At 46.1% G+C, this 25,829-nt stretch overlaps 1 protein-coding gene across 8 annotated transcripts in view; it reads right to left on the reverse strand.

Moving 5' to 3' along the window:
• CAMTA1 (calmodulin binding transcription activator 1) overlaps positions 1-25,829 on the reverse strand; it is a 231,532-nt gene that overhangs the window by 48,647 nt on the left and 157,056 nt on the right. For all 8 annotated transcript variants that reach the window (XM_071575905.1, XM_071575906.1, XM_071575910.1 and 5 more), the window contains one exon: positions 6,121-6,274. In XM_071575905.1, the coding sequence (XP_071432006.1) occupies positions 6,121-6,274 (154 nt within the window). The remainder of the gene's footprint in view (positions 1-6,120; positions 6,275-25,829) is intronic.

Genomic DNA, 25,829 nt, shown 5'->3' on the forward strand with positions numbered 1-25,829 from the left:
TCTTCCTTGTTTCCATCATCTTATGTCTATCTCACTGTCTCACCTTCATCTAGACCCAACACCATCAGCAGCTAAAACTCAACACCTAAAACTGTTTCCCTCTCTGTGGTTTCTCCACCGTAAGCAAATCTTGTCTCTAAAATACCCTCCCACATTGAAATCCGATCATTTCACCCTTCTGAATGCTCTTGGACCTATCTCTTTGCCACTTCAAACATTTTATGCTTCCTGTTTCTGTTCCAAAGATCTTGGCGTTTTGTACCACAGCTTACACATACATGTATACTACACAATGAAGCTATTCCCTATACCTTGTGTGCTGCTCCTCTGCCCCAATTTGACAGGTCTTTTTTTTCTGGAGTGACAATGAGATCTCCCACATGAAACACATAAGTTGGACAGACTGATAAGGCTGGAACATCTGGAATCATCAAGGTCAAGTTTCTGTTTTCCTCTCCCTCTTGATGTACCTTGATGGGCCACTGGTATCAGAGTCCTGCTCTTGGCCACTCCTGAGTGACAAAAAATGCTTTAAAAATCCCTGAAGCACTGCTGGGAGGGTGAGCGGGTCCTTTGTCCAGCTGCCCATTCCCAACTTGCTGCCCACATCCCCCTCCACCAAGTCTTGACACTGAGAGTTGTTTCCATGGCAATGGTCAATTGGAAATGGCAGCCTTGTCCCTTCAATTTTCACTGCGTTGGTGTTGACAGAAGTAAAGGCCTCGCTCTGATGTCTCAGTTTGGCTGAATGAGATTTCCATTACAATTATCCTTTTGTACTCAGACGCCCACACACAGTTCAGCTTTGATTTTCCTTCCATTTCCACTCGTTGCTGGTTGTGAAGGACAGGTTTCCTGAGCCTCAGTGCTGGGGACGGCGCCGTTTCCCGTGACACCCCCTGAATGCTAATGCCTTTGCACGGCCTCACACGGGCGCTCTGCTGCTCTTTAAAGGGATGTCTGCCTTCCAAAACGAGCTCTTCCCTTGAAGGCTTGCTCAGACACAGCAGGATGCACACAAGGACTGGGGAGAACACGTGGTCCAGCATCCCTTGGAGGTGACCAGCAGGACACGACTCTTCCGAAGCTGCTCAGAGTGGGATTCCTGCCACCATTTACAGACATCTGAAGTTCAAAGGCTGCTCGCACATGGAGAAGTAGAGCCGAAGCCACCTCTCCCGTTCCTCCCGTGGGCTGCTCGCCCTCAAGGGCTGCGGCTCAAGGGCACCATCGCCGTTCTCCTGCTGCTCCAGCTCCTGCTCCAGCTCCAGGTCCTGCTGCGAAGGGCAGCGGCAGCGGCGCCGGCGGCCGCCAGGTGGCGCCAGCGGATAAGGCACAGCGCTAATTTTGTCTTAAATTTTTAAGTCTTGCTGGGCCATTTTTGGGGTAAAAAACTCCTCTTGAGCACGGACCCCACGGAGGAGGCCTTCAACCCCTGGATCACACCTTGGCGGGGGTCTAGGGCTGAGTCTGCTGGTCCCTATGGCCATGAGGAGGGGAGATAAATCCTACGGAAGAACAGGAGACAAGGGCTGGGGTGCAATTGCTGCATCTGGTTTAACACCCAAAATTTAGGAGGCCTGGAAACTATTTGGTTTAGGGTTCCTCATTTCCATTAATGCTGATGGTTGGTTCAGCCTGGACTGCTGTCAGCACACTCGGTGGGATTATTCCACTGTTGTCTCTTCAAATGCACCAGCTGAAACATGGTTCCTAATTTTGCTCTTTTGGAGAAGTGGAACTTCCTGCAGTAGGTAAAACTTGCCCAGCAGGGAAGCCACGTTTCCTACAGAGCAGCCCATACAAGATGGGAGGGAACAAGCTTTCCCTGGGATATGAAGGCCACTACAGATTTGAGGGAGAGGAAAAGTGCAATTCTTGCATAGGGACCCTGTTCAGAGTCACACCCCTCCAGCAATGAAAGGGTTGTTGAGAAGACAGAATCTAATAACCAGGTGGCTCATACTGAGCAAACCATATGAACAGAGGTACTCTGTCCAAGTGGTCCAAGTGGTGGGTGGGATATACAAACCTATCTAGCACCTACTATTGTGTTCTCTTTTTAATAAAAAGTCCAACTACTGCACTAAAACTGGATGTCAGCATTACTAAACCCAAGGTCTTTTAAACAATCCATGTTGTTTTTTATGTGGTCGGCTGAACTAAGCTGGCAAGCTTCAGTTTCCATTGAGGGCATTTTGGAGCTCTGACAAACCACTTGGGGAATGTAAAAATCATCCCATTTAGACTTTTGTACAACTGATCTTTTAAGATTCAATATAAACCTCCTCCTTAAACCCAATTACTGAAACTGAATATAAATTCAAGTCAAGATAAAACTTCCAACAACTCAATTCTTGAAACCATATTAATGCCAATTGCAGCTCTCTGAATTTCATTCTGGGCTGCAGCACTTGATGTCCTCTCCAGTGGTGACAATGAGGCGATCCAGGCCCAGGTCACCTGCAGGAGCCCAGACTGGTTCCCTTACACAGAACTGGGTAACTCTGGGAAGAGGTGAGATTGGCCCCTGCATCAACTCTGACCAGCACTATGTAAAAAACTTTCCAGCTGTGGCTGTATGGAGGGGTCACAAAGAGGAGCCCTCAGTTTCTACACAGGAGAGGAATGAAAAAACCTCTTTCTCTGAAAGGAAGATAGCTCCTAATTATAGTGGACCTGGAACTAGGATTGCAGTGTAGCACCAGCTGTGAGCTTGTAACTCATACTTTGCCAGCTGAAGGATGAGACAGCCAAACGGGGATGATTTGGAGAAACCCCCAACATGAGCTGGCCCAAAATTTGCTGATCATATGGAGTTTATATACAGAATTCTGCTGTGTTGGATTCTGCCACTGAATTTGCTTTTACCACCAGATGCCTCTAAGGACATCTGCTAATCTGTTCAGAGAAATCTCAAAGCAAGACTGTAATGGGGCACAAGAGGGGGGTGGAAATGGAAAGCAATGCCAAATAGAGGCCCATCCTTCACACCAGGCACCCTGAAATGACTTACAGGTGTCTCGGACAATGTTCCTACAGAATTTTCATGTATTACAACTATTCACTTTGCAGAAATGTCCCCAAAGGTTGCATTTATACCAAGGCAAACAACCCTTTGGTCCATACACCTAGTTGGTGCTCCCAGCAGTTGGTTTGTATCTCAGGCCTGCCATCCACAGCCCTCCCTGCGCTCCCTGATCTTTGCTGACACCTCTAAGTTGAGGGGCCCCATCTCCAAGTCTGGAGGGAGAGAGTAATGATCCTGTGGGAGGCCATGAATGTGTATCCAGCCCTTCCAGGCTCATCTGCTTCAGTCTCAAGGACTGCCAAATTGAGGTCTGACAAGCCAACGGTGATAGTCCAGAAAGGACAATTAGGAGGTCATGGATGTCCCAGTGCAACAGCACGTGACAAATAGATTAGAACTAAAGCAAAAATTCGAAGCCATGAAAACTGAAGTCAGGCTGATTAATTAATTATTTACTGTCTGAACTCAGCTGGAAGTGTTGAAAAAAACTTCAAATCCTCAGAGCATCTGCAGCATTTACCTTTCACGGATGTTCAGATGGGTTCATTTCAGTCTCTTAATTAGTTCACACACCAGCTATGTTAGAACAAGTTAATGCTGTTTCCACAAAGCACTCAGAGCTGTATGGCCACTCCAAAAAGGTGGCTTTAAACCATAACCACCAGCAGAAGTACAGTCACAGAATAAGGAAACACCACCCCTGCAGCCAGCCAAGAAGCTCTCTCTGGGTTCAGTGACCTCCTCCAGGACCAGGGCAGAAGCCACCTCTTGGCACCCAGACCTCAGGGCCCTGCTCTGCTCATGGAGGTGACAAGGCTGATATGAGGAGCTGGTGCCCGTCCGATGCCTGCTGAAGAGTTGCTGAAGTCTGGACTGCCTTTGTAATGATGTGGCAGGGAAGGAAGAAGCAGCTGAGTGAATTATGGATACAAGAAATGTAAACAAACTCCCTGATCATCCCAGTCGGGGTCTCTCTGCATTTCAGGAAAAACAGTTTGATGTATTTGTCTGGCTCGGACTCCAAGACCGATGCTGCTCACCCTGCCAGCCATCTGCCACATCACTTTTAGTTCTCCAGGCACACATGGCCAAGAGAACATGCTCCCAGCCTTTGGCTGCCACACCACTGACTATCTGCTACCCTCACTGCTGACAGAAAAGCTTTACTACCTCACAGAGGTCAACAGCTTTAACACCTGACTTCGGTCCAGGCTGAATAGGACTTGAACAAACAGTACTTGTTCTCAGTGAGTCAAGAGATGGACACTGCAACCAGCCTTTGACCAGAAAGAAGCATTTTCCCCAAAGGCAGAACTAGTATCAGCTTCTCTCTCCTATTCCTGAATTACATCAGTGCTCTGAAATGGGAACCTCCCTGCAGGTACAGCAGCCTCAGACCTCCAAAAACATCCTGGCTGTACCACTGCTAACTTGTCTTAAATGTGCAATTCTTGTGAAAAACAGCAACCAAGAAAACAAAAGAATCAACAAAAACCTCACGCTGCTTCCAAGTCCAGAGGAATAAAACATGAACTGCAACACAAACAGGTAAAAGGGCAAGGCTGTTGGTGCACCAGTGACACTAAGCACAATACTTTGATTAAGTCATTGACAAATCTGCTTTAGGGCAGAGAAATTTGGAAACATCAGGCAATCAAACTGTGAAGTCTGTGAAAGAATGTGATTAATGCAAAAATGTGATGAAACTAATGTGCTTGGCTCCAGAATTTCATGGCACACCCCATACTGGAACAAAATCTGATGGCTTCTTGGCGAGCAGTGCCCCTCTGTGTTCCCTGAACACAGTTATCCGTGTCCTCTTTGTTTTCTAGGTCTGATCAGAATCCAAAGCTTTTATTGTAGCTACATTTCTAAGGATGTGTTTCCCAGGATATGTACCCATAAACAGAGACGTGTACATGCATATATACTCTGAATAATTGCGCAGAATTTCACTCTTCCCTCCTGAGACATAAAAGAGCCAAGTGTTATTAAATTTACGGTGAGTTCGTTGTAGTTTTCACATAATTTTCTTGATGCACTGCAGATTTTTTAGCAGGCTGCCACTTCCTCTCCTGTTTAATGTTAAGGTACTTGGCCAGGCTCAGCTACACCTTCAACACCCTGAATTTCTGCTTAATGTTATCAGCCCCAGGGGCAAATGTGTCATTTACTTTATTCTCTTCTGCTTGTCTTCTGCCCTCCAGCTTTGCGTAGAAAAGAAATACATGGGCCTGCCCAGCTCAGGATGAAACAAAGGAGTGGTGCAAACTCAGATTACTAAGGCTGCACTCAGCATTAGACTGACCTTTCATGCATGGCAGAGACACATCAGGATGCACTCCGTGGCTGTGACCTCCAATTACAGGAAGCTGGGCATGACACCAGCACCCAGGCAGGGGCAGAGGGCAAGGACAGAAACAGACCCGGTATTTGTTGACTCAGATTTGGTATTCTGGCTTCTGCAGTTAATTTTCTCCTCCTTACAAACCCACTTTATGTCTAATCTTTCATTGCAAAAAGTTGTTTGTGTGCACATTGGAACGTGCATACAAATTAAGTCGATGCTAAAGAAAATACTGTACACCAAAGCAGATGCAGAGAGGTCCAAAGAACTGCTTGTTTGAGGGCAGACTTCCCCACCACCCTGTGCACCTAAGCAGACTCTTTGGACTGCAAAGTTCAGAACTGTAGGCAACAATGCCCATTTCAAAGAACTCAGTACCATGGGGCTTTCTGTAAAGTACAACAACCCTCTGTGACCTGACACTGCCCACCCAAACATGGAGTGCCCTTAGGGGAATCCACCTGCCAGTACTGAGCAGGCTCTTTGCAAGTGAGTAGGTACCTACTAACAGCCCTCAAAAGTGCATGACCATAGGTACAATTTTTTTCCCAGTGTGCAGAAGGGATCCTTTTGGGAACACTCTGGGCACATCCCAGAAGTGTTGAATATTGGGAAAAATGCATGTAAATGCAAGCTGAGTTGGGTAATGAAAAATGACTCCTTCACAGCAATCTTGGTGGCTGTGAGAGACATTGTACTCTAAATACACAGCAAAGAAGCAAAACCAGCTCCAGGTACTCACACATCGGTTTGAGCTGCCCAATGAGTTCTTCTTTTGTCCACTTTGCCCATTCCTTCTTGTCGGTGTTTATTGAGCACAAGATGGGGCCACACGGTTTCCCGCAGTCCTCGATGGCTGGGACGTTCAGGTAGTGCACCAACACGATGTCTGGGTTCTGCAGGGAGAGCAGAGCAAGAGTTACATCGGTGGGCCTCTCCCCTGCTCACAGCTCTCTGCATTTGTCTTCCTAATTAAAATTGTGATAGAAAGCATCATAATCAGACCTCAGTATGTCCTGGATTTCCCCAAGATCACAGCTGTTCTTTCAAAGAGGTGGCAAAAGACAGGCAGGAGAGTTTGCACATGGCTTGCCCCAGTCCTGAGGGCCCTTTGCTTGCAACCCTCATGCTTCCCTTGTATGCTTAGAGTGAACCTTTTTTCCGAACTCTACAACACTGAACACTTGCAAGAGTCTTGCAAACACCACTTACAACGAAGACCAGGTAATTTGTTTTGGTTTCAGGGACCCTGGGTTCATATGAGACAATGCTTCCATCACTTCTGGTCCACATCAGGCTATTTTGCATATACAGAAAGTCACCTGAGAACATCCAGAACAGCCACACTCTCCATACAGTGACAGAAAGAGGGAGGGAAAAGCCAAGGAGGCTCACAAGCCCCGACGACGGGCTCTCTACAGTCAAGACTGGAAGGCAGCAAGCTGCAGAAGGCGGGGACTGGAAGAGCCCTTTGCAGAGCTGCTGCAGGGGGACAGTGAGGCACTGGCTCCTGCAGGCTGATCAATGCTCCCCTCTCCCCACAGCCCTTCCCAGGGCCTCTGAGGGGGAGGACACCCCACGGTGATGCACTTGCGGTGCTGTCCCACCCAGTGCTACCACCCTGCGAGCAAATGAATCATCTTAACAACAGCAACAGCAACAACTCTGCCAGTTCCCCAGCAGCATCCCAGGGAGATTGTACAATAGATAATAACAAGATTGAGGAGCTGATTTCTTTCCCTTAAGTAATTTACTCCGAAGTTCGCAAACTTTAATGACTGCTTTGGAATTATTTATAAAAATAAATAGGATAATGGTGTAATTAAAACTCTAATGTTTCATTAATGTTGTTAGAGCCCTGTTCCAAGGGGGAGAGGGAACACAACCGATCATTCATGTGCAAAGGTTGTGCTAGTGGGAGCATTTGCTTATGAAGCCAGGGGAGGGCTGGAGCAGTACACGGATACCTGCAGCAAGGAGACCTATGGAAGGGAACTTCTGATGGGCAAAGCACAGCACTGAGGCCCAGCATGTCAGAGCTGCACCTGGAGCAGCCCAGGGCACGAGTATCCTGCACATCTCCGAAATCAGGGCGGGGCTGGTCACATCTCCCAGCTGCTCAGCCTGGCTAAGAAGGTTCCAGCATTGGAGAGGTCACGGGTGCCCGTGTACAGCAACGGGATAAACAGAGCAGCCCCCTAAAGTGTGACCTCTGTAAGCAGAAACATCCCTCCGTCTGGAGGAGAAGTTCTTTTAAGCAGGAAGACCTGAAAACAGGAACTTGCATGTTTCCCCTCTATGGATACAACTGCAAGCAGAGGATTCTCAATGAAGATGCTGTGAGAACACAGTATCATTCTTGCAGTTTCTGCTAAAAGAGTTGTGTTGCACAGGGAAAAGGCAAGGAATCCATGTAAGCAACAGCTATCAATTTATTTCAGAGCAGTTTTGGAAAGTGCTAAAGCAAAGAAAACTATTGGCTCTTCTACTCCCAAGATTCTTCTGGAGACAAACAATTGGATCTTTGATGTTCAATTGTGATGTGTTCAAAACCTTCCACTTTGCAGGGCACATCTGTCCCAGAGGACATGGGAAACCATCACATCTCCTCTTCCCACAAAGAGGAGGTCTGAAACATCACAGTCCTCCTGCATAACTCAGAAAAGGTTCAGATAATAAAAATGATTACCTATACACCCAAACAGTCTCCATCAGCTAATTTAATGTAATTAGTGATCTAGATGATGAAGTAATAAGAAGTTATAAGCTTCAGAGATTTCACGTAAAGACACCTCTTGCTCTCAGAGAAGTTTCCAAGGGAGCAGGGACACGCTGCTGCCACAGGACTGGGCAATGTGTGTGGCAGTTCTGCAGGTGCTCTTCCTTCCTCTCAGATAGCTGTTTTTCACAGCCTGACAGTGCCTGTTTGTCAGGTCAGGATGACAGGGCTTCCTGGCTTCACTGCAGCACAAGCAAGTGGACCTTAGCTGTCAATTTACACTGAATTTTTTTTATATATAAAAGCATACAAAATGAACACAAACCCAGGAGGTTTGTTCCTTATGTCTGCATCTAAAAGTTGACCTCAGACTGACAAATTTCATGAGTGCCAATCTATTCGGTGAACTGAAATGTTTTGACACAAATGAAGAGAACAGGTATGTTTTGGAAAACTTGAAATGAGCAGTGAGTGAATCACTACTGGTGGTGACCTACCAGGAGAGCAAGAGAGATGTGAAAGACTAAAAGCAGAATTACAAATTTAACTTCCACATGGGAAAGGTGCCAGGACAATGGACACACCATGGCAAAGCCCTTCACTGAGGTGGCAGAGAGGGGAGCCCTGGACTGGGCTGCAGATGGCTCTGGAAATGTGCCTGCTGGAAAACAGCCCAACATTCCAGTGCCCACAGCAGAGCTGCTTCCCTTCCCACACAGCCCAGTCGAAGGCACTGCCACCTGTCCCTGACCTGGGCAAGGCTCCTCCTGCCACACTGGGGCACGTCACCTTCCTCCTCAGCGTGGTGGAGGAATGGGCTCCACTGCTGCTGGAGGGTGAGCAGGAGGTGGTGCAACAAGCAGTTAAACACAAAAACCTCTTAGTTTTGATAAAGAAAAATGCAACTGCAACATCTGTCTGACTCTTGTTTGAAGCTTCATCAGCACTAAGTGGTCAATAAATCAGACTGGCATGGTGTTACATTTCTTCCATGGCTTAACCATTAATCTAGTGCCAATTCTCATGAAAAATGAAGGAGAAAAACTATGTGATGGTGGAAGTATACACATTACTCAGGAAGTGGCAATGGCACATAAGGTGCTGCAGCCCTCTGTCCTCTGCTGCCCAGCACACACCATGGAAATTACCCAAGTAAAACAGCAGTTGCTCCACTAGCCTGCTCCACTTGGGCATTTTTCACAGGAAAAGAAATTCATACCTGAAATCAAACTGAAACAGTTCTGGCAGGTGTGAGGGCACAGAAAGCTGGCAAAGGGCTGATCAACACTGAGGTGAAAGAACAGACAGTTCCTGCAACTCTCCAGGCTGGCCTGGCCATGGGGGAAACCCTCCTTTCATTTCAGCAACCACCTTCTGCTTCCTCTTCACTTCCCAGAGTCAGTCCCCCACGAGGGGAAGTCTTCCTTCTCAGGCAGAGTAATCACAAAAAAACTCTCCATTTTTCCTGTGCCCATCCAAAAGTGTGGTGGTTTGGTTTTCTTACTTCTTTTTGTTTTAAAAGCAAAAATCAAAAGCCATTTCTGGCCAGCTTCCAGCTGCTCTTCAGCTGTTCAGCCAAGGCAATCAGCTCAAGGCAAAAATCTCACTGTCAGGGGCTCCCAAATCACCGATGACCACAGCTGAAGAAAATTCTATTTGGAAAAATACCTCTGAGCTGAAAGTTTTGCATCTGTACTCCCTGCTGGAAGGATGAGAGGAAATAAAATATCCTCAGGGATAATGAGGATTGGTGAATTTAGTCCCAGACAAGGAATTACCCCCAAACACAGCCACTTCCTCTGGCAGGCACTGGACATTTGTATTAGTTCTGTTGTGTCCAACCTGCAAAGTACTACAAGTGGTGAAACCAGCCTGTGCCAGCCCTAATGGCCACACCATGAAGCAGAAGGGTAGAAGGAGAAGCAGAGCATGGCAGGGGGATGCAGAGGCGGCTCCTGTGCCCCCCTCCCTCCATGTTCACCCTCAAAATTATAACAGGATTTTTCTTTTCTGTCAGCTACTCCTTCATGAGGTATCCTCTGAATTCCTCAAACAATCCAAAAAGCTGAAAGAGGATCTCGGCTTTCTGGAAAGACAATTCACATCCATTGCTGCGCAGTGACTGGATTAATATCCAACATATTATTACCCCTCAAATAGATAATACTTAGAGTTTTCTGTGGTTTTGAGGGGCTGCTGTCACAAGTTTCTTCAGTACCCAGAGGTAACTCAGGGACAGGTACTGGCAGTATCTGTGTATCCTCACTATACTATTTAAAAAAAAATCATAGAATGAAACCATTCCCAGACACATGGATGGCAGAATCTTCTGCTATTTAAAGCAGTGTCTATCTGGAGGGATTCCTCTGGATTTTCAAAGGTTTGATTATGGAGCCTGGGATACCTGAAGAACAGGCACAAATACACAACACAGACACAGAAATAATGGATTTTTTTCCTTTCCAGAGACCAAATGCTAGCTTTGGGAAAGATTACTCGTTTGAATCCCAGCAATTTCTTTACCCTTGAACTAATTTCTAATTGAGGTCATGCTACAGAAGGCAACCTGGTGGATGATACGTTAGAATATATTAATCTTCTGCATTAATCACAAAAACAAAAAAAAATCCAGCATTGACTTTGAACACACAATCCATTGCCTTAATTTATCTAGAGCTGGGCATGTTTAATTAGGGAGAATGAAAGAATTACCAGAGATGTAGCACAGCCCTGACACCCGAGTTGAGGCACTGGAGCACAGGGAAGAGTGTGGGACCCCAGAGCTGGACACAAATCAGAAGTTGTGCTGCAGACTAGGACTCCTTCTGCTGGGAATCCCTCTTAGCCAGTACAGCACTTTGAATAAGCCTTGTGTCCTATGGCTCCAGCTGCCAAAGGAGCTGGTGGGAATTCTGTCCCTTCAAAAGTTTCCTCAGGAAGAGAGAACGCTGAGAGTCAGCCAGGTAAAGAAGCAGCAGAGCATATATGGTTTTAAATGCAGTTAAATCAGCATCCTGACAAGCACTACCTTAGGAGCCACTGTCAGTTGTCACTGTCTGTTATTTGACCTTCACAACTGTCCTTGCCTGGGTACAGGAGCTTTGGGTCCCCTTGGGGGCAATGGCCACTCCTGCCATCTCCATCTTTGCCACATCCCAGCCAGGCCTGGAGTCTCCAGATTTATGCCTTATGCCACACTTGTCTCCAAAGGTCAGCCAGCCCACAACTCCAACACACACACATTTTTCCCACTTTTTTAGCCCAAGTCCTTTTGAGGTTTTTTGTTTGTTTAAATTCACTAATTTTTGAGATGAGAGACTGGCTGGAGGCCAACACAGCTCCATGTACTGCAAATACTGAAGGGCTTGCAAAGCAAAAGAATTATTTTCAGATTATGAGATTTCCTGCAATTATTTTGAAGGGAATAAAGATTTCATTTGTCTGTATGCTTTATAACATGCTCCCTGGTTCTTCTTCAATACCTTGGTAAGGTCACAGTACACAGAGCAGCACGGGCATCACCAGGCAGCATTTAAATAATGAGCAGCAAAGTAAGAGAGTCTTAATATAGAACAATTACCAAACACTCACCAATACATCATCAAATGTGATACATTTCAAGATACTTTATACAGAAAGAGCTGCCTCTGAATACTCCTGGGGATCATGTTTATTTAACATACACTTTGAAAGATACAGAGAAATACAACACTGTAATTCCTGGCCTCCAAAGTTCCAAAAGAAATTGATTTCTGAGATGCTTTTTATCTTTCATAGCAATACCTCTTGTGCTAGTAAAAGGTGTAACAGAAGGATGATGCTGCACAACTCGAAACATGCAGCAAAATAAAAACAAAAGGCTCTTCTTTTTCTCATGCTGGTATTATTCTTCTGGACAATGGAAATTTCATCTGTGTCACCTCTCCCAGCTGGAAGCTGTAACTTACATAGGCTGACAGGGACAAGATAATTCTGCCATGAGCTGGGACTGTGTTTGTTTATCTAGGAACACTTAGAGGAGCTAGTGGTGCTGACACAGAGGTCCTGGGGATGGAGATGTAGCAGGGAGATCTCCTGTCCTGCATATCGCTGTGGAGAAACAAACCCACCAGAAGCCATGAAAGGAGTCACCTGGGAAGGTCTGAGGAGAGATGAGTCTTTGGCACCTGAGCACACAGAGTGCTGGCAATGCCCAGCATGCAGGGCACTCACCAGCAGTGCATCCTTCAGCACAGCTTGGCTCCCACACAGGTCTCTGAAGGGTTTTTTCCAAGAACCACAGAGGGCTCCAGGCTTCCACCCATGGGGCAAGGCAGAGGAGCCTCTTTCAAACCCAAGATTTTTCCTGTTTTCCGCTCAGTCCTTTATGACTGTACGACTGGATTCTTGGAGGACCAGCCTGAGACTTTCACAGCCATTAAGCAGCCAGTCAGAGGAGGTGCTGGGGCAGCTGTTTGACTCAACCACCTTCTAAAGCTACGCCATTGCTCATGTATAAAAACATGACCATGACAAAAGCATGAACAGAACCCTTCCAGAGAGCAATCTCTCCTACTTCAGCTTGCTCAGAGACACTCTTTCTTAACACCCTCACTCAGGAAAGTGCATAACAATGGCAACAGCTGCCCTTTAACCCAGCTGCTGCTGCATCCAGCACCAAATGACTCTACAGGGAGACAGATTTGACATGGAAATCACCATGGAAATCTCCTCCTCCTGTCACTTGCTCTCTGCAGTTCTATAACTCATTCTGCAAAAGCCTTCAGGATTTTCAAACAATAACACTGAGGGGGCAAAGCAAAAGTTTCTTTGGGTTTGAACTCCTTTGAGATACTCTTCCTGACAAATGAGGCTTATTACAGAGACACACATGTCTTGCTATACTGGGCATGTTCTCCTACTCCAGCTCATGACCTTTGAAGACTTACACTTGAATAGTGCTCCTGTGTTTTCTTATATTAAACCTGTGTATTGCAACCACTTCCAGAACAGTGGAATTTCTTCTGCAGAGGAGAACATCAAAGCCACCTGATATTACAGTGTCCTACACTTGAATTGTGCTTTTCATTTTTGTAACATCTCAAAGAATTTGCTGATTTATACACCATGATTAGTGGATTTAACAGCAAAACACAGCTCTTTTGAAGGTAAAACAAAGCAAATGCTTGATTGCCCACAAAGCACCAGTGAGGACCCTCAAAGCTGCGATGTGGAGTAGAGCTCTGCCCTGCAGATGCAGAAATAGTTTGAAATCACATTACAGAAAGCACCATTAAATCACAGACACAAATGCAAATACCAAGGTACTGAATATCCTGTAATGGTGCCACTCTCTTTGTAGGCTGCTGCTCTGTAAAAGATTTGCTACTGCATTTGGACTATTTTTCTCCAACAAGTGTGAGCCAGAGATCCCTCAGCTGACATTTGTGAGGACTCTTTATTTTTTCAACTCTGAAGTACAGAATCTCTTCTCCTTCTTTCTGTTTTTATTGCAACCTTTACATGGGAATTCTATCACTGCATTTCAAACGAGCTCAGACAGAGCTCAGCTCAGAACACTTCCATCCTCATCACCAGCCAGAAATGCCAGCACTATAAATCATGCCCCAAGTGACTTCTGTCCTTTCCCAGCTTACCCAAGCCAGAGATACAATAATAGTTGGTCTGAAATAAGAGGAATTTTTAATTTCAAAGGTCTGCTGACATTCACCAAGTGCTTTCAAAGTTTCTATCAACAGAATGCACTGTTTCCAATTCTGGTTGGAATGCAGATGGTGCAAGTTTTTCTCTCATGCTGATGGCCTAGTTTGCCTCAATAACACTATTAGCTGTTAAATATTAATGCATTTCTGCAAATTAAGAACAGTTCAATGTGTACCTGAAGATGTTTCACTTCTTGCTTTTTTAATTGGTATTGTTGTAGGTGGACCAAGTAATAGGAAGCTGACATTTCCAAAGACCAAACAAGAAAAGCCCAGGAGAACGTACCAAGAGCTCATGACAAGCTTCCCTTCCAGAGACATCCTGTCCCTCAGTGTTGCTCCTAAAGCTTCACCAAGCTCCAAGCTGTTTTTGTATAGATGATAATGATTTAAAATCATTTGGAGGTGGATTGCCCCTCAAGCCCTGTGTACACTCCCCACATCAGCAGCGTGTCAGCAGGCAGGACAAGAGGGTGAAGGACTAAGGCTGTGTCCAAGGGTTGGCCAACCTGCAGGAGGCAGAGGAGCACCAGCTTTGGCCCTTCACGAGGTGCCACAGCCTCTCTGCCCTGCACATCCCACCTGCCCAGCAGAAAGGAGCTCTCTGCAGTGCTGGGAGGGGATGGCAGCTCCTGCAGCACCCCAGGGGCTGGAGCCATGCCCTTGGTGCTCCCCAGCCCTGGCCCCTTTCCCTAAACCTGCACAGCACACAGTGCAGAGTCACAGGGCTCCAGGTGCCTGGAAATGAAGCACGTGTGAGCCTCATGCCTGCCTGGAGGAACAGGAGATAAATGCCATTTAGTGTTCCATGCAGCCTATATGGTACATGGTAAGCCAAAAAGTCCTTTTTATTTCTATTCTTTGCTCTTGTCCCAAGGGCTCTATCATTTATAGCTTCTTTAAATTTGTTACTTTTGATATCAGTGACTGATAATACAATTCCCACAGGAATAACATCAATAACCTTCAAAACACTTTCATAATGTTCCCTTTGATAGTCTTGCAACATTTTTGTTCCTATGGCAAAACCCTTATGACACTGCTATACAGCACACAGGTTATTCACTGAAGGTTTTGATATGCCTGGATAACCCTTCCAGACATGGGTAATCCCAGTGCCAAGGAATCCAAAGTTCTCCTCTGCTACACATTTTGGAGTCCAACTTTACTTTGCATTGGATGTGAGGGCTCACAGAGATGCAAGAGTCCAAACAAAAGATGCATAAAGGCCAGCAATAGGGGACTGTGCCCAGAGGCAGAGATGGGCAGGTACCAGGGACACTACAGATTGCCATGTCCAGGACACGCTGACCTCCCTCCTTCTCCCTACAGCTGTGACTCCTGGAAGGAACCCACAGCAGCCAGCTGGCAACTGAGGTGGCACTTCAAACTGGAAACACCAAATTCTTAAGCAAAAAAAAGAGTATCAGACTTGAATTTCTTCTAAATGGCAAGAAAAAGATTATTAGACAACCTTGTTTCCTCTTCACCATCACTCTGAAAGCTCAAATTCCCCCAGACACAGGGATTAACAAACAGGGATTAGCATCTCAGCACTCCTGCTGTAGGCTTTGAGATAGCCCAGTTTTCTGGGCCTTCTGCACATACACTTCAGAGGCTCTCATATGGATACCTTGGAAACCTAAAAGAAAATGTGAACCCTCCACCAGTGCTGCTGTGCAGCTCAGAGGGGCTTCTCTGACCTGCTGATGAGCATGGAGTTTCTCCCTATCAGACCTTTCCAAGGACTCCTGGTCCTTTCCGACATTCAGGTTTCTTTTGGGAAGATCTGACAAATGGATTTTGTTTCTCCTATTCTACTGTGCCAGAGCAAGCACAAAACCACTCCTAGGGCGGACAAACAACTCTGGTCAGTGCCTGCTCAACTCTGAACTCAAGGGAGGAGCACACATTTCTTCCTGGCTCTTTTTTGCTCTAAATCAGGTCCCCCTTTCATATAGTGAGAGAAGAGAATGGTAAACTGGATAGTGAGCCCATCCTGCCTCAAACTGCCAAGGCAGAGCAAGGGACCTGGCTGCTAACAGAGATGTTATCAGGGATGAGAAGATGGGTGCTCCAGCCCAGCTACAGCAAAGCAAACTGCCCTTCAGCCTGATCCATCAGTCTCAGATTCGCTGTGCAGGAGCAGCCTGGCAGTTTCCCAGCAGATGAGAGTGCCCCAATAACCTCCAAAGCTGTTATTTAAGTAGAGGAAGGTGAGCTTCATTTAGTTTTTGGGCTCAGCTGAGCTGATGACAGATGCTGATGCTCCATCCAATTAGATTTTTAAGTAGTGAGAGCAAATTTATCAGGTGAGCGTATGGAGAGGCAGTACATGAGAATTATCAATTTCTTTGGTAACTCCATGGCTCCATCTCACCTGGAGAATCTCCCTCCTCTTTTTATTTCACAGTGTGCTCCAACAAAAACAGTAAGTTTTGGCAATGCTTTCTGAAGAATACAACAAATAGCAATGCAGTTCCCATTATATGCAGAAAGTATCTTTTTTTAAATTTACTCACCAAAAGTGACTATAAAGTTGAGATATTTTATAAATTTAGTGCTGCTGCCTCTGGTGTATACTCAAATTAGCAAAAGAACACACAATGCCCATGACATTGTACACTTCACCAAATACAAAAAGACAGGAAAGCTTCTGAATTTCAATAACAAATGCAGACTATTACACACAGAAAGTCATTACTCATTTCACCCATCAGCTACTTGACCCAGCTATATACACTGGTATCTTCTGAGACATCCCAAAAAAGCAGCAGTAGTTGGAACATCCAGTGCCAGACACGGCAATATTAAAGTTTAACATGGGTACTTTTAAGTTGGTAAATGCTTGGCAAAGTAAGCACAGATCAAAGGGGTTTTTGAGCTTAGGCATCGATGCATCTGAAGAAGCATCTAAGAGAGAGGTAATGCTGAGGAACGAACAGCTTCTGACAAGAGTCCTTGAAATCCCAGAAACAGCAACACTCTGCATTATCCAGACTCAGAGTGCTCTGTGCATTTTCAAATTTACTGCTTTTTCACTTCTTTTCTGCCTGCACAGAACATGGAGGAGAAATGAAGACCATTGTCTTGCTGTCCTTCAAAGAATGGACATCCCAGTTTTTGTTCTTCAGCTTGAACTTCTCAGATCTGAATTTCATCTCTCAGATCAGAAAATTGATCTCAGTGTCTGTTGTTAAGAGTGCCACACAGGGCTGTATTTGAGAGAAATACTGAGGTTTTAAATGCCCACATGCATTTTTGTGTTTGTACATACCCCCCATAGGTTTTCTGCCTGGGAGCATTTTTATTCCACCAGCAAAACTGCCTGTTAGAGTTGGAGACTCTGACCAGATGCCTCCTATTTGTTGCTAGAGATGAGTGTCTTCACTCATCCAGCCACAGATTATTACTCTTCAATACTGCTGAAATGGAGACTTGGTGCTTGCTCAGCAGCAGCACGATTTGGGGTGACTGCAGTCATGCCTTTGCAAACCCTTTGACAACAGGGATTTTCATCTTGGCAGAGACACAGGAGCTGCAGCTGCCTTCTCTCCTTCCTCAGGAACATTTCCATGAGCCATCAGGTGCATTCCCCTCACCTGCCATGGCTGCAGAGAGCAAGGAACCGTCAGCTACGATAGGGATCCAAGTTACCAGGATTCCCCATGTTATTCCTACTCGCTCTCAGAAGGACATGCCTTGGAAGAGCAGATGTCTGGAGCGGGGCTGGATGCTCTTGCTGGGCCTGCTGGGACCACAGCGCTGGCACCACCAGTATCCACCACCCATGGGAAGGGATTACACTGGCACTGCAATCCTTCCTCCTCCACCACATGTTCAGAGCAAGAGACAGAGCAGAGAACAGCCGAGGGGATTCTGTTCTCATGACACATTGAAAAGCCAATGATGATATTCCCAAACCCTGGGACTGGAACAACAGCACTGCCCATCCCAGGACAATGGAGATGCTGTGATGCAAAAGCACAAGGGAGACCATGACCTGCTGGGCCCCCTGGAGCAGGGCAGATATTGCTGTCTGCCTGTCACACCAGGGAGCACTAAAGAAACCTGTAAAGGAATGTGTAATGAGATGACAGGCAGCAAAACCAGCGTGGGTGAATGCAGGGATTCCTTGCAGTCTCCTTTTGACTCCATGCTAGGAGAGCACTCTCTGAGGAATGTGGCATCCCTCTCTTTGGGCAGAGATTCTCCACCACTAGTTGGAATGGGAATATCTTCTCCAGGTTTCCTGATGTTTTGGTGTTATGTCAGGAATGTTTCAACTGGCTCAGTATTGCCAGAACCTGGAAAACATCACAAAAATCACCTGTCCTGACTTGCACACAGAGTTTGGAAATGACTGGAGCAACCATCACGACTGAGGAGATTAAAGACAGATTGTCACTGCTTGCTGAAAACCAAAGCACACCCTGCCACGCCAGAAGCTGCAGCAGGACAGGTAAATTGCACATCGCTGCATTCTGGTGATGTGGGGATGACAACAACAGCAGAGCCCAGAACTTGGAGGCACATTCCCAGCAACACGGCAAACTCCTCACTATGTTCACCGTGTCCTCGTCATTCTGTTTAACAGATAGAGACACAAGGAAAAAATGAAATCTAAAAAGCATTGTCAACTTGAATGATTTTCCAGGTTCTTGTCACTAAACAACCATCATCCCTCAGAGCATACGAAAGGCAATAAACGCAATAGAACTAATAAAGGAAAACTGTGCAGAGCTTGACAGATCTGGCTGTCCCTGGCATGTGACAGCCGATTTTCCAGGCAGGCAAATTGAAGCTGCAGCAGACTTGTCCACAGGATAAGTGAGACCCTGACAAAAACAGCACTGACTCCTGTTTTTTAGTGCTGTTAAATTCTGCTAAAAAAAGTCCATTTTGAAAGAGCACTCAAAAGGTTCTGCAAAGTACATTTTGCTGTTAAATTCTGCTAAAAAAAGGTCCATTTTGAAAGAGAACTCAAAAGGTTCTGCAAAGTACATTTGTGGCTGATATAAAAACTGCTTAGTAATTGCTGTTTAATGTCTCACCTCTGCTGAGCATCAGCATGAACCCAGCAGCTCTGTAACACCCATAAAGGGATGCACCTCCCCTTCTTAACAGTCTGTCCACCCTGGCTGTGCCAGCCTCCAGTCCCTGGTCACCCTCCTGTTATCTGTGTTTCTCTGAATGCTGAAAACCCATCAGAAACTGCAGTTTTCTCCAAAAGCTGGAATCCCTCAGGCTGTGTGGCAAGCAAGCCCTGCAAAGTTTCCAGGAAGAGTGTGTTACCAAAGAGAGACCTAATTTATCCAAGAAACTGTTAACATTTCCTCTGTGCACTCACTGAATGAACATGCTTTTGAAGTCACTTATTTACCAATAAACCGCAATGGTCTGGAATCATTAGCAACAAAGTAAATTGTTTTAATTGATCAGAATTAAAACAATGTGGGAGTTTCTTTCCCATGTAACTGTAATTTCTAAAGGACTGAAACAGCAAATGAAGCACTCCTGGAGCACTGTCTGCAAAATGTTCCCTATTCTGAAAGGCTGCATAGCTGAGATGAAGAAAAAAAAACGGAAATCAACACTTGTATGACTCTCTCATGTTTGCAATGAACCTTGAACCTTGTAAGGAGTCAAGGACTAACTTTTCTATGTTGAGGGACCCACCATAAGCCACGTGCAGGCAGCTCATGTGGGAGGAATGGCATTTCATGACATGCAGCTCTTACTGCGCTGTCCAGAAACAATGTCACAGAACCACAGAATCACAGAATATTCAAGGACTTTATTTATTTTTTGAGGGATCAGAGAAGATGAAGACTAGGCAGGTTTAAATAACTGCAGGAGTTCATTTGGTATAACCTCAGGCAAATGCAAAGGAGCAAAGGTTCTGTTAATAAAGACTCAGCCCCTGTCCGTCTGAGTAACAGCAGCCTCTGCAAACAACAGCAAAGCTGCAATCTAAAACAAACACAGTGTGCTGCCATCAGGTAAAAATACATTTTTATTCAAACTGGTTGGGGGGTTTCAGAGGAAATATTCCATTTATGAGTAGAGTATAAATGGCATCTTTCAAAACCAGAGTTTTCGGCGCAGATCAGCTCTCCATCCCCAGTGCTGCTGAGAGGGCCAATCACCGCCTGAATCAGTGTTTCGGCTGAACCTGACATTGGAAATCACACGTAATTATACTGATTAATTTTGCTGAAAACATACAGTGTTTTGCTATAGAATGTAAACATAATAAGCTGAAAGTGTGTTACAAACAGAAAAAGCTGTGCTATTCAGAAAAACCTGCTCAGGTGCTACAGGCATTGGAGTGACTGCATTTATTAAAAGAGCAGCACTGATTCCCACAGCTGCCTCCTGACTTCTGAGGGAAAAAAAGCCAGTGGATATATGACTCAGGAGTATAGTTGCTGCCTAGTGAAGGCATCCAATTATTTATATATACATCAGAATAAAATAAAATGGAACTATATAGAAGGACTGCTTCAAATAGCACCAGTCCTGAAGAGCATCTGCACGCTGAAGAGCCTGATGTGGCCAAAGAACTTGGGGTTCAAACAGGGGGTGGATACAGAAGGAGCTGAGGGGAGATGCAGCAAGGAAAGAGAAGGAACTCAGTCCGTCTCCTGGCAGGGAGGTATTAAACAGCCAATAGGAGAAATATAAAAGGCCTCAAAACACAAGATGAACCCTAAAATTAGGAATTCCTCCTCTGTCATCCTCATGCAACACCAACACTTCAGAAGAAGCTGCAGCAGCTCTAGAACAGGCTTGTCCTCACTGCCTACAGAAACAATTTCTATGAAGGGCAAACAAGCACAGAATTCCAGCAACTAAGCCTGGTAATTTCACAGAAGACACCAGCATTAATGCAGAGCACTTAAAACTGAGAGAGATGCCTCTCTCCTTAGCTGCATCTTGCTGTGCAACAATCTGAGAAGGCACTGCAAGAAAATTGCTTGGGTTTCCATTTTAAGGCTGCACTTAACCAAATACTGTCTTCAGACATATTGGCAAGGAAAAGTAGCAAATTACTTGCTTTTCCTGTAGCACCTAAAATCACAACAGCAATGGTGTTGGTCCCATGTCACCCACCATCAGCAATGCCAACACACCCCTGAGACTGCTCTCCTGTGCTGCCTCCTGAGGTGGCCACTCAGATTCTTTGGGTGTTTTGGCTTATCTACCCACAAGCACATTGCAAAGCACCCACATCCCACAGGACAGCAGCATGGGTTCAATGGATGCAGTATTTTCCAGGGCCCTTTGGCAGAATCACCAGTGTGGCAGGCTCTGCTCTCCTGAGCCAGCCTTACCCTGGGCTGGGGCAGCCCCAGACCCCCATGGGCACCCCCAGCCGCAGCCAGACCCCGACTCCTACAGAGCATCTCTGCCACAGCCACCTCCCGGCGAGGAGGACGCGGGGTTTGCCTGACGATAAACAGAAGGGAAAGGCAAACACAAAGCTGTAGCTGAGTAAGGAACATTAAGTCTGACACGGGGAAGCTGTGATGCATTACTCAGCCTGATAAGTTTAATGTATAATTTAGAAAGATATCACCAAAATGGAAAAGAGAAGCGGTTAAGCAGCTCTGAAGGGTATTCGGCTCAGGCATCACACGCAGTTAGTGTTCACAGGAAGCTGCTCACCCCATGGCAGAGAGCCACCCCTTGCCCAGTAACTTGATTTAGATGTGTCTCAGCACTGAAGCACTTCAAAAGAACTCAGTCCTTTTCACAGGACAGATTTAGGCTTTTTACTGAGTATTAGGTATTACCTTCCTGCTTGATAACCAGAAGCCATCAGATGGGAACGCACTTTTCCTCCAGTTGCTGCTCAGTGTAACAGGCAGCCTCAGCCAGCTGGTTTGAACCCTTTTGACACCTTGGAAGTTGCAAATAATCCCAAATTACACGAGCAAGACCTTAGAGGATGCATTTAGCAGAAATAAATTTTAAAAAGCCAAAACACTGCTCACATAACACATCAGGTGTTATGATTTTTGTTTAAAAGACTATAAATGACAGCCACCTTGCCATAGTCCTTTGAAGAAATGTTTATCTCAGGGAAAACAAGGGCTTTGCTGGGGCTTAGGGAATCTTCTGCCCTTTTGGCTTCGTAGGGACATGCAGAGGAGGGATGCTGCAGCTGCTTGTTGAGCAAGGCTGTAGGCTGGTGAGTGACAGACCAGCACCTGCCTGACAGGGGAAGCTTTAACAAGGAAAGGTTTAAAGGTTTATTTGCCAGCTGAACTTGCTGAAAGTGCACCCTGGAGCCCACATTTCAGAATTAATGACTTCTGATACTGCTCATGCAATCACCAGAGGGCCTATGGAAAATATTTTGATGATGAGGGATGCCATTTGTTACCAGAATGAATCTGAAGAGCGGAGGAGAACACCCCAGGACACCCCCAGCACGCAGCAGACCCCTGCCACCCTGCCACCAAGGATGGGACAGTGAGGGGGTCCCACCCCACATGGGTTCACGACAGCACCTGCTCCAGCCCAGCAGTGCTGTCAGCTCAGCACCACTGCAAGGCTTCCAGCACCACTGACAAATCTTTAGCACTGCCACCTTCAGTTATCTCTGTATGGCTCACTGCAGCACTACACAGGGAGCTCAGTCAGGTCTCCATGGATGACCTGGCCTTGCATGGAAAACCACCACCCCTAACTGGAGAGGACTGGCAGGCTGCCTTTGGGAGCACGGTGTCTGCCCTTCAATGCGAGTCCACACTGTCCCACCAGGGATGCTCTTCCACACATCCACGTCACAGCTGCCATGGGCCCTGACAGGTGAATTTCAAGCAAAGTGGAAATGATGGATGGCAGCAGGTTAGACCTGAGACAGGGAGGAAATTCATCCATGGAGCCAAAACAGCACTGTGGCATGGAAGGGAGGGAGGTCACACAGGGGGACACTCACAAAAAGCCATGATGGCCCCAAAGGTGCAGCCGATCCCAGAAAGGTCCAAGTTTTGATGTTCCTTCTGGTAGTCCCCCTAACAAGGCTGCTTGTTATTTCCCTGGATTCTCTCACATCCACACATTTTCATTCCATTTTTGAGTTTACCACACTCAAGAAGGGAATGACATCTTGCAGCAGTGTCACTGTATTTCCTTTCCTGAAATCAGATTTAACTTCTGTAGCTCTTTAATATAATTCATTGTCCTCTTATTCAGTAAGACAAGAAAAAAAGGACAGAACTGTCTTCTTTACAATTTTGGAAACACTTCCTAACCTGACACAGTATAACACCTTCATGTCTCTTTTCCTAGCCTGTTAATATCAACCTTTTCAACTCCCTTTAAATAGGACCTTTCCAGGAATAATCTCTCCCCATCCAGCCCCCATCCAGCATCAACCACAGCATCTCAGACAAGGCTGTGTAACAGGATTAGGATCCACTTTGTTTCATGCAATCCCTCTGCTCTTTATTTTTATAAAAACATCTTTTTTGCTCTTGACTTCAGCTGCATATTAAGAAAAACTCTCAGCCCATGATTCTCTCTAATGATATCCTAACCACCCCCCAGGTGCCTGCAGCACTCAGAAACAGCTTTCCAATTTTCTCCCTGTTTCCTAGCTCCATTAAAAATATACATTATAAAAGGTCTTGATTCTTGCTGGCTCACTATCCAGAGCACCCAGTGCTCCAGCACCAGTCTGACTGACAGATAAGGTTTCCCATCCTGCTGGCACAGCTTTCCTGGGCTCCCCAACCCCAGTGAAGGGGCAGATGCTTTTCAGGACTCACCGTTACTGCAACTGCTCCATGAAGTGCTTTATCACACACATATTTTAAACTCTTGACAACACAAACACAGATAAGGGAATGGGAACTTGGGCCACAGTTTCGTAACATCTTTCCTATTTCTAGTGGTTTATCTCCAGAAAATATCAGCATGTCTCCCAAATCCTTACAAATTAGTGCAGCTGGCAATATCAGCCTCTCTGACCTCAGTCAGCACTGCCTGAAATGATTCACTCAGAATAATCTGCTCAGAAAGGGAGCCCTTGTTCCAAAAGCCTCTGCCTTCAACACTCTGACCACCAGGTACCCATCTTTGCAGTGAGACCAGAATTTCTGGGGGTGATGTGCTGCTGTACTGCTGTTTACTCACAGCAATGACTGTACCTGCACCTTCCGTGCAATGACCTTCAGCGTAGAGAACAGCAGACAGTGACCTTGAATTTCATCCTTTCAGAGGATACACAAATGAACCTGCACTGAGCTGCTGCACCAGCCCTGGGCCATCAAGCACCTGGGAGGAAGGTGCTGGCAGCTGCTCTGGGCAGCTGTCTCTGCCCAGGGCTGGACCAAGGTCCAGGCAGATCATGCAGTGTATGGAAAATGGGTCTGGGACAGAGAGATACCAACCACATGAGCAATCCCAGCCAAGTCATTTAAAAGCACACAGTTGGATCCTGTAATTCTGGATACAGCAGGGAGCACCTGGGAACAAACTGGCCCCCAGCCACCCAGACATCCTGCAGCTGAGCATGACTAGCACCCAGTGATGTAGTATAATCCCTGGCATGCTGTGAATACCCATGTTCCCTTTGGATATGGAGGAACTAATCCTTGGGAGCACTGGCTGCAGATCTGCAAGGAGCTGCTTTTCTCTGCATGGAGCAGGACCAGCAGCACTCACAAGCCAGAGCAATATGAGGCTGCAATTTGGTGGTATTTTTTTTAAAAAGCACAGACTGTGCCCATAGAATCTGACATAATCTGAGTTCAGACATGCAATAAAAAATAGCATACCCTTCCCAGAGCTTTTAGACTCAAAATTTCATCAAAAAGAAATGCAGGTCCATAAATTATGCAGCCCTGCCCTGCCTATCATATTCAGCTGATGCTTAGAGTCTCTTCACTTTGACAGGGCATTTGAATTATAAGAGTTTGTGAAAACGCTAAGGGCTCCTGCCTCAGGCTGTGGGAGGGCAGCCCCACACCAGGCTGCCAGAGCTGCTGAATTCACATCTTGTAGCCAAAGACAACTATTGCTTTTGCTGCAAATGCTCCTGGACATAAGGTTATCTGGCTCAGAGGGGCAACTGCACTTGTGCAGCGACACCCCAGCCAAAACATCCTCCTGGTACAGGACAGTAGCCTTCCCTGAAGACATCCCCTGAGGGACACTGGCCCAGGAGCACAGCAGGGAACACCTGTGCCAGTGCTGGGTGCTGTCTGTGCTACCTGTGCTCAGCCACAAGCGAAACAGTGCAGCACTTTTCGCTGTAGTCAGATCTTGGCACAGCATGCAATGAAAGACTTTCAGCATTGCCAGTGTGCTGAATTTAGCAGAGAAGGGAGCTAGGGAGATGGAATTCCTACAGACAAAAATAGAAAGTTTTAAAGCTGCAGCAAAGAGAAAGACTGCTGGAACATGGAGTCCTCTAGCAGCATCCAGCCAAGCAGCAACAACCAAAAGGAAACCTATAAATAATATAGAGCAGATCTGCTCTGATCCACTAACCTACTTCAGGACAGGTTTATAGTGAAGAAAAAAAGAATTTCAGCTTGATTGTGGTGATTTAGAAAGCATACGGTGTTGATGTATATTCCTTGCCTTGGTTTCTCAGCTGGAATTAAACCAGATAACTGACTCCATGTACAGGGAAAGCAGTCTGTGTTCTCTAGTTGTTTGTGGAGAAGGGAGGGAGGGAGTGTCTTGTGCTGCCAGCTTGGGCCAGTGTGTGCTCTGCTTGTATCTCAGAGCTGTACCCTTGGGGCAGGGCAAGATCCCAGATGCTGTGACCAAAGCATAGCAGGATTAGAGCATCCTCCTGGGAAAGGAAAGCAAATACAAGGATGTCAGCATTTATCAGCTTATCAGAGTTGCCCTGGGACACACAGCACATGTAATACTCATGTACTGACAAGACTCAACATCTCATAGAATACAGGTGGTTAATTGCCATTGTGAAATAATTGGTGTTTACAGTTATTATTACAGTTGTTTGATAACAAAGGTGAGCCCGGATTTCCTACATGGTGC

Source organism: Pithys albifrons, chromosome 22 (assembly GCF_047495875.1).
Source record: "Pithys albifrons albifrons isolate INPA30051 chromosome 22, PitAlb_v1, whole genome shotgun sequence".
In the NCBI taxonomy this organism is placed as follows: Eukaryota; Metazoa; Chordata; class Aves; order Passeriformes; family Thamnophilidae; genus Pithys; species Pithys albifrons.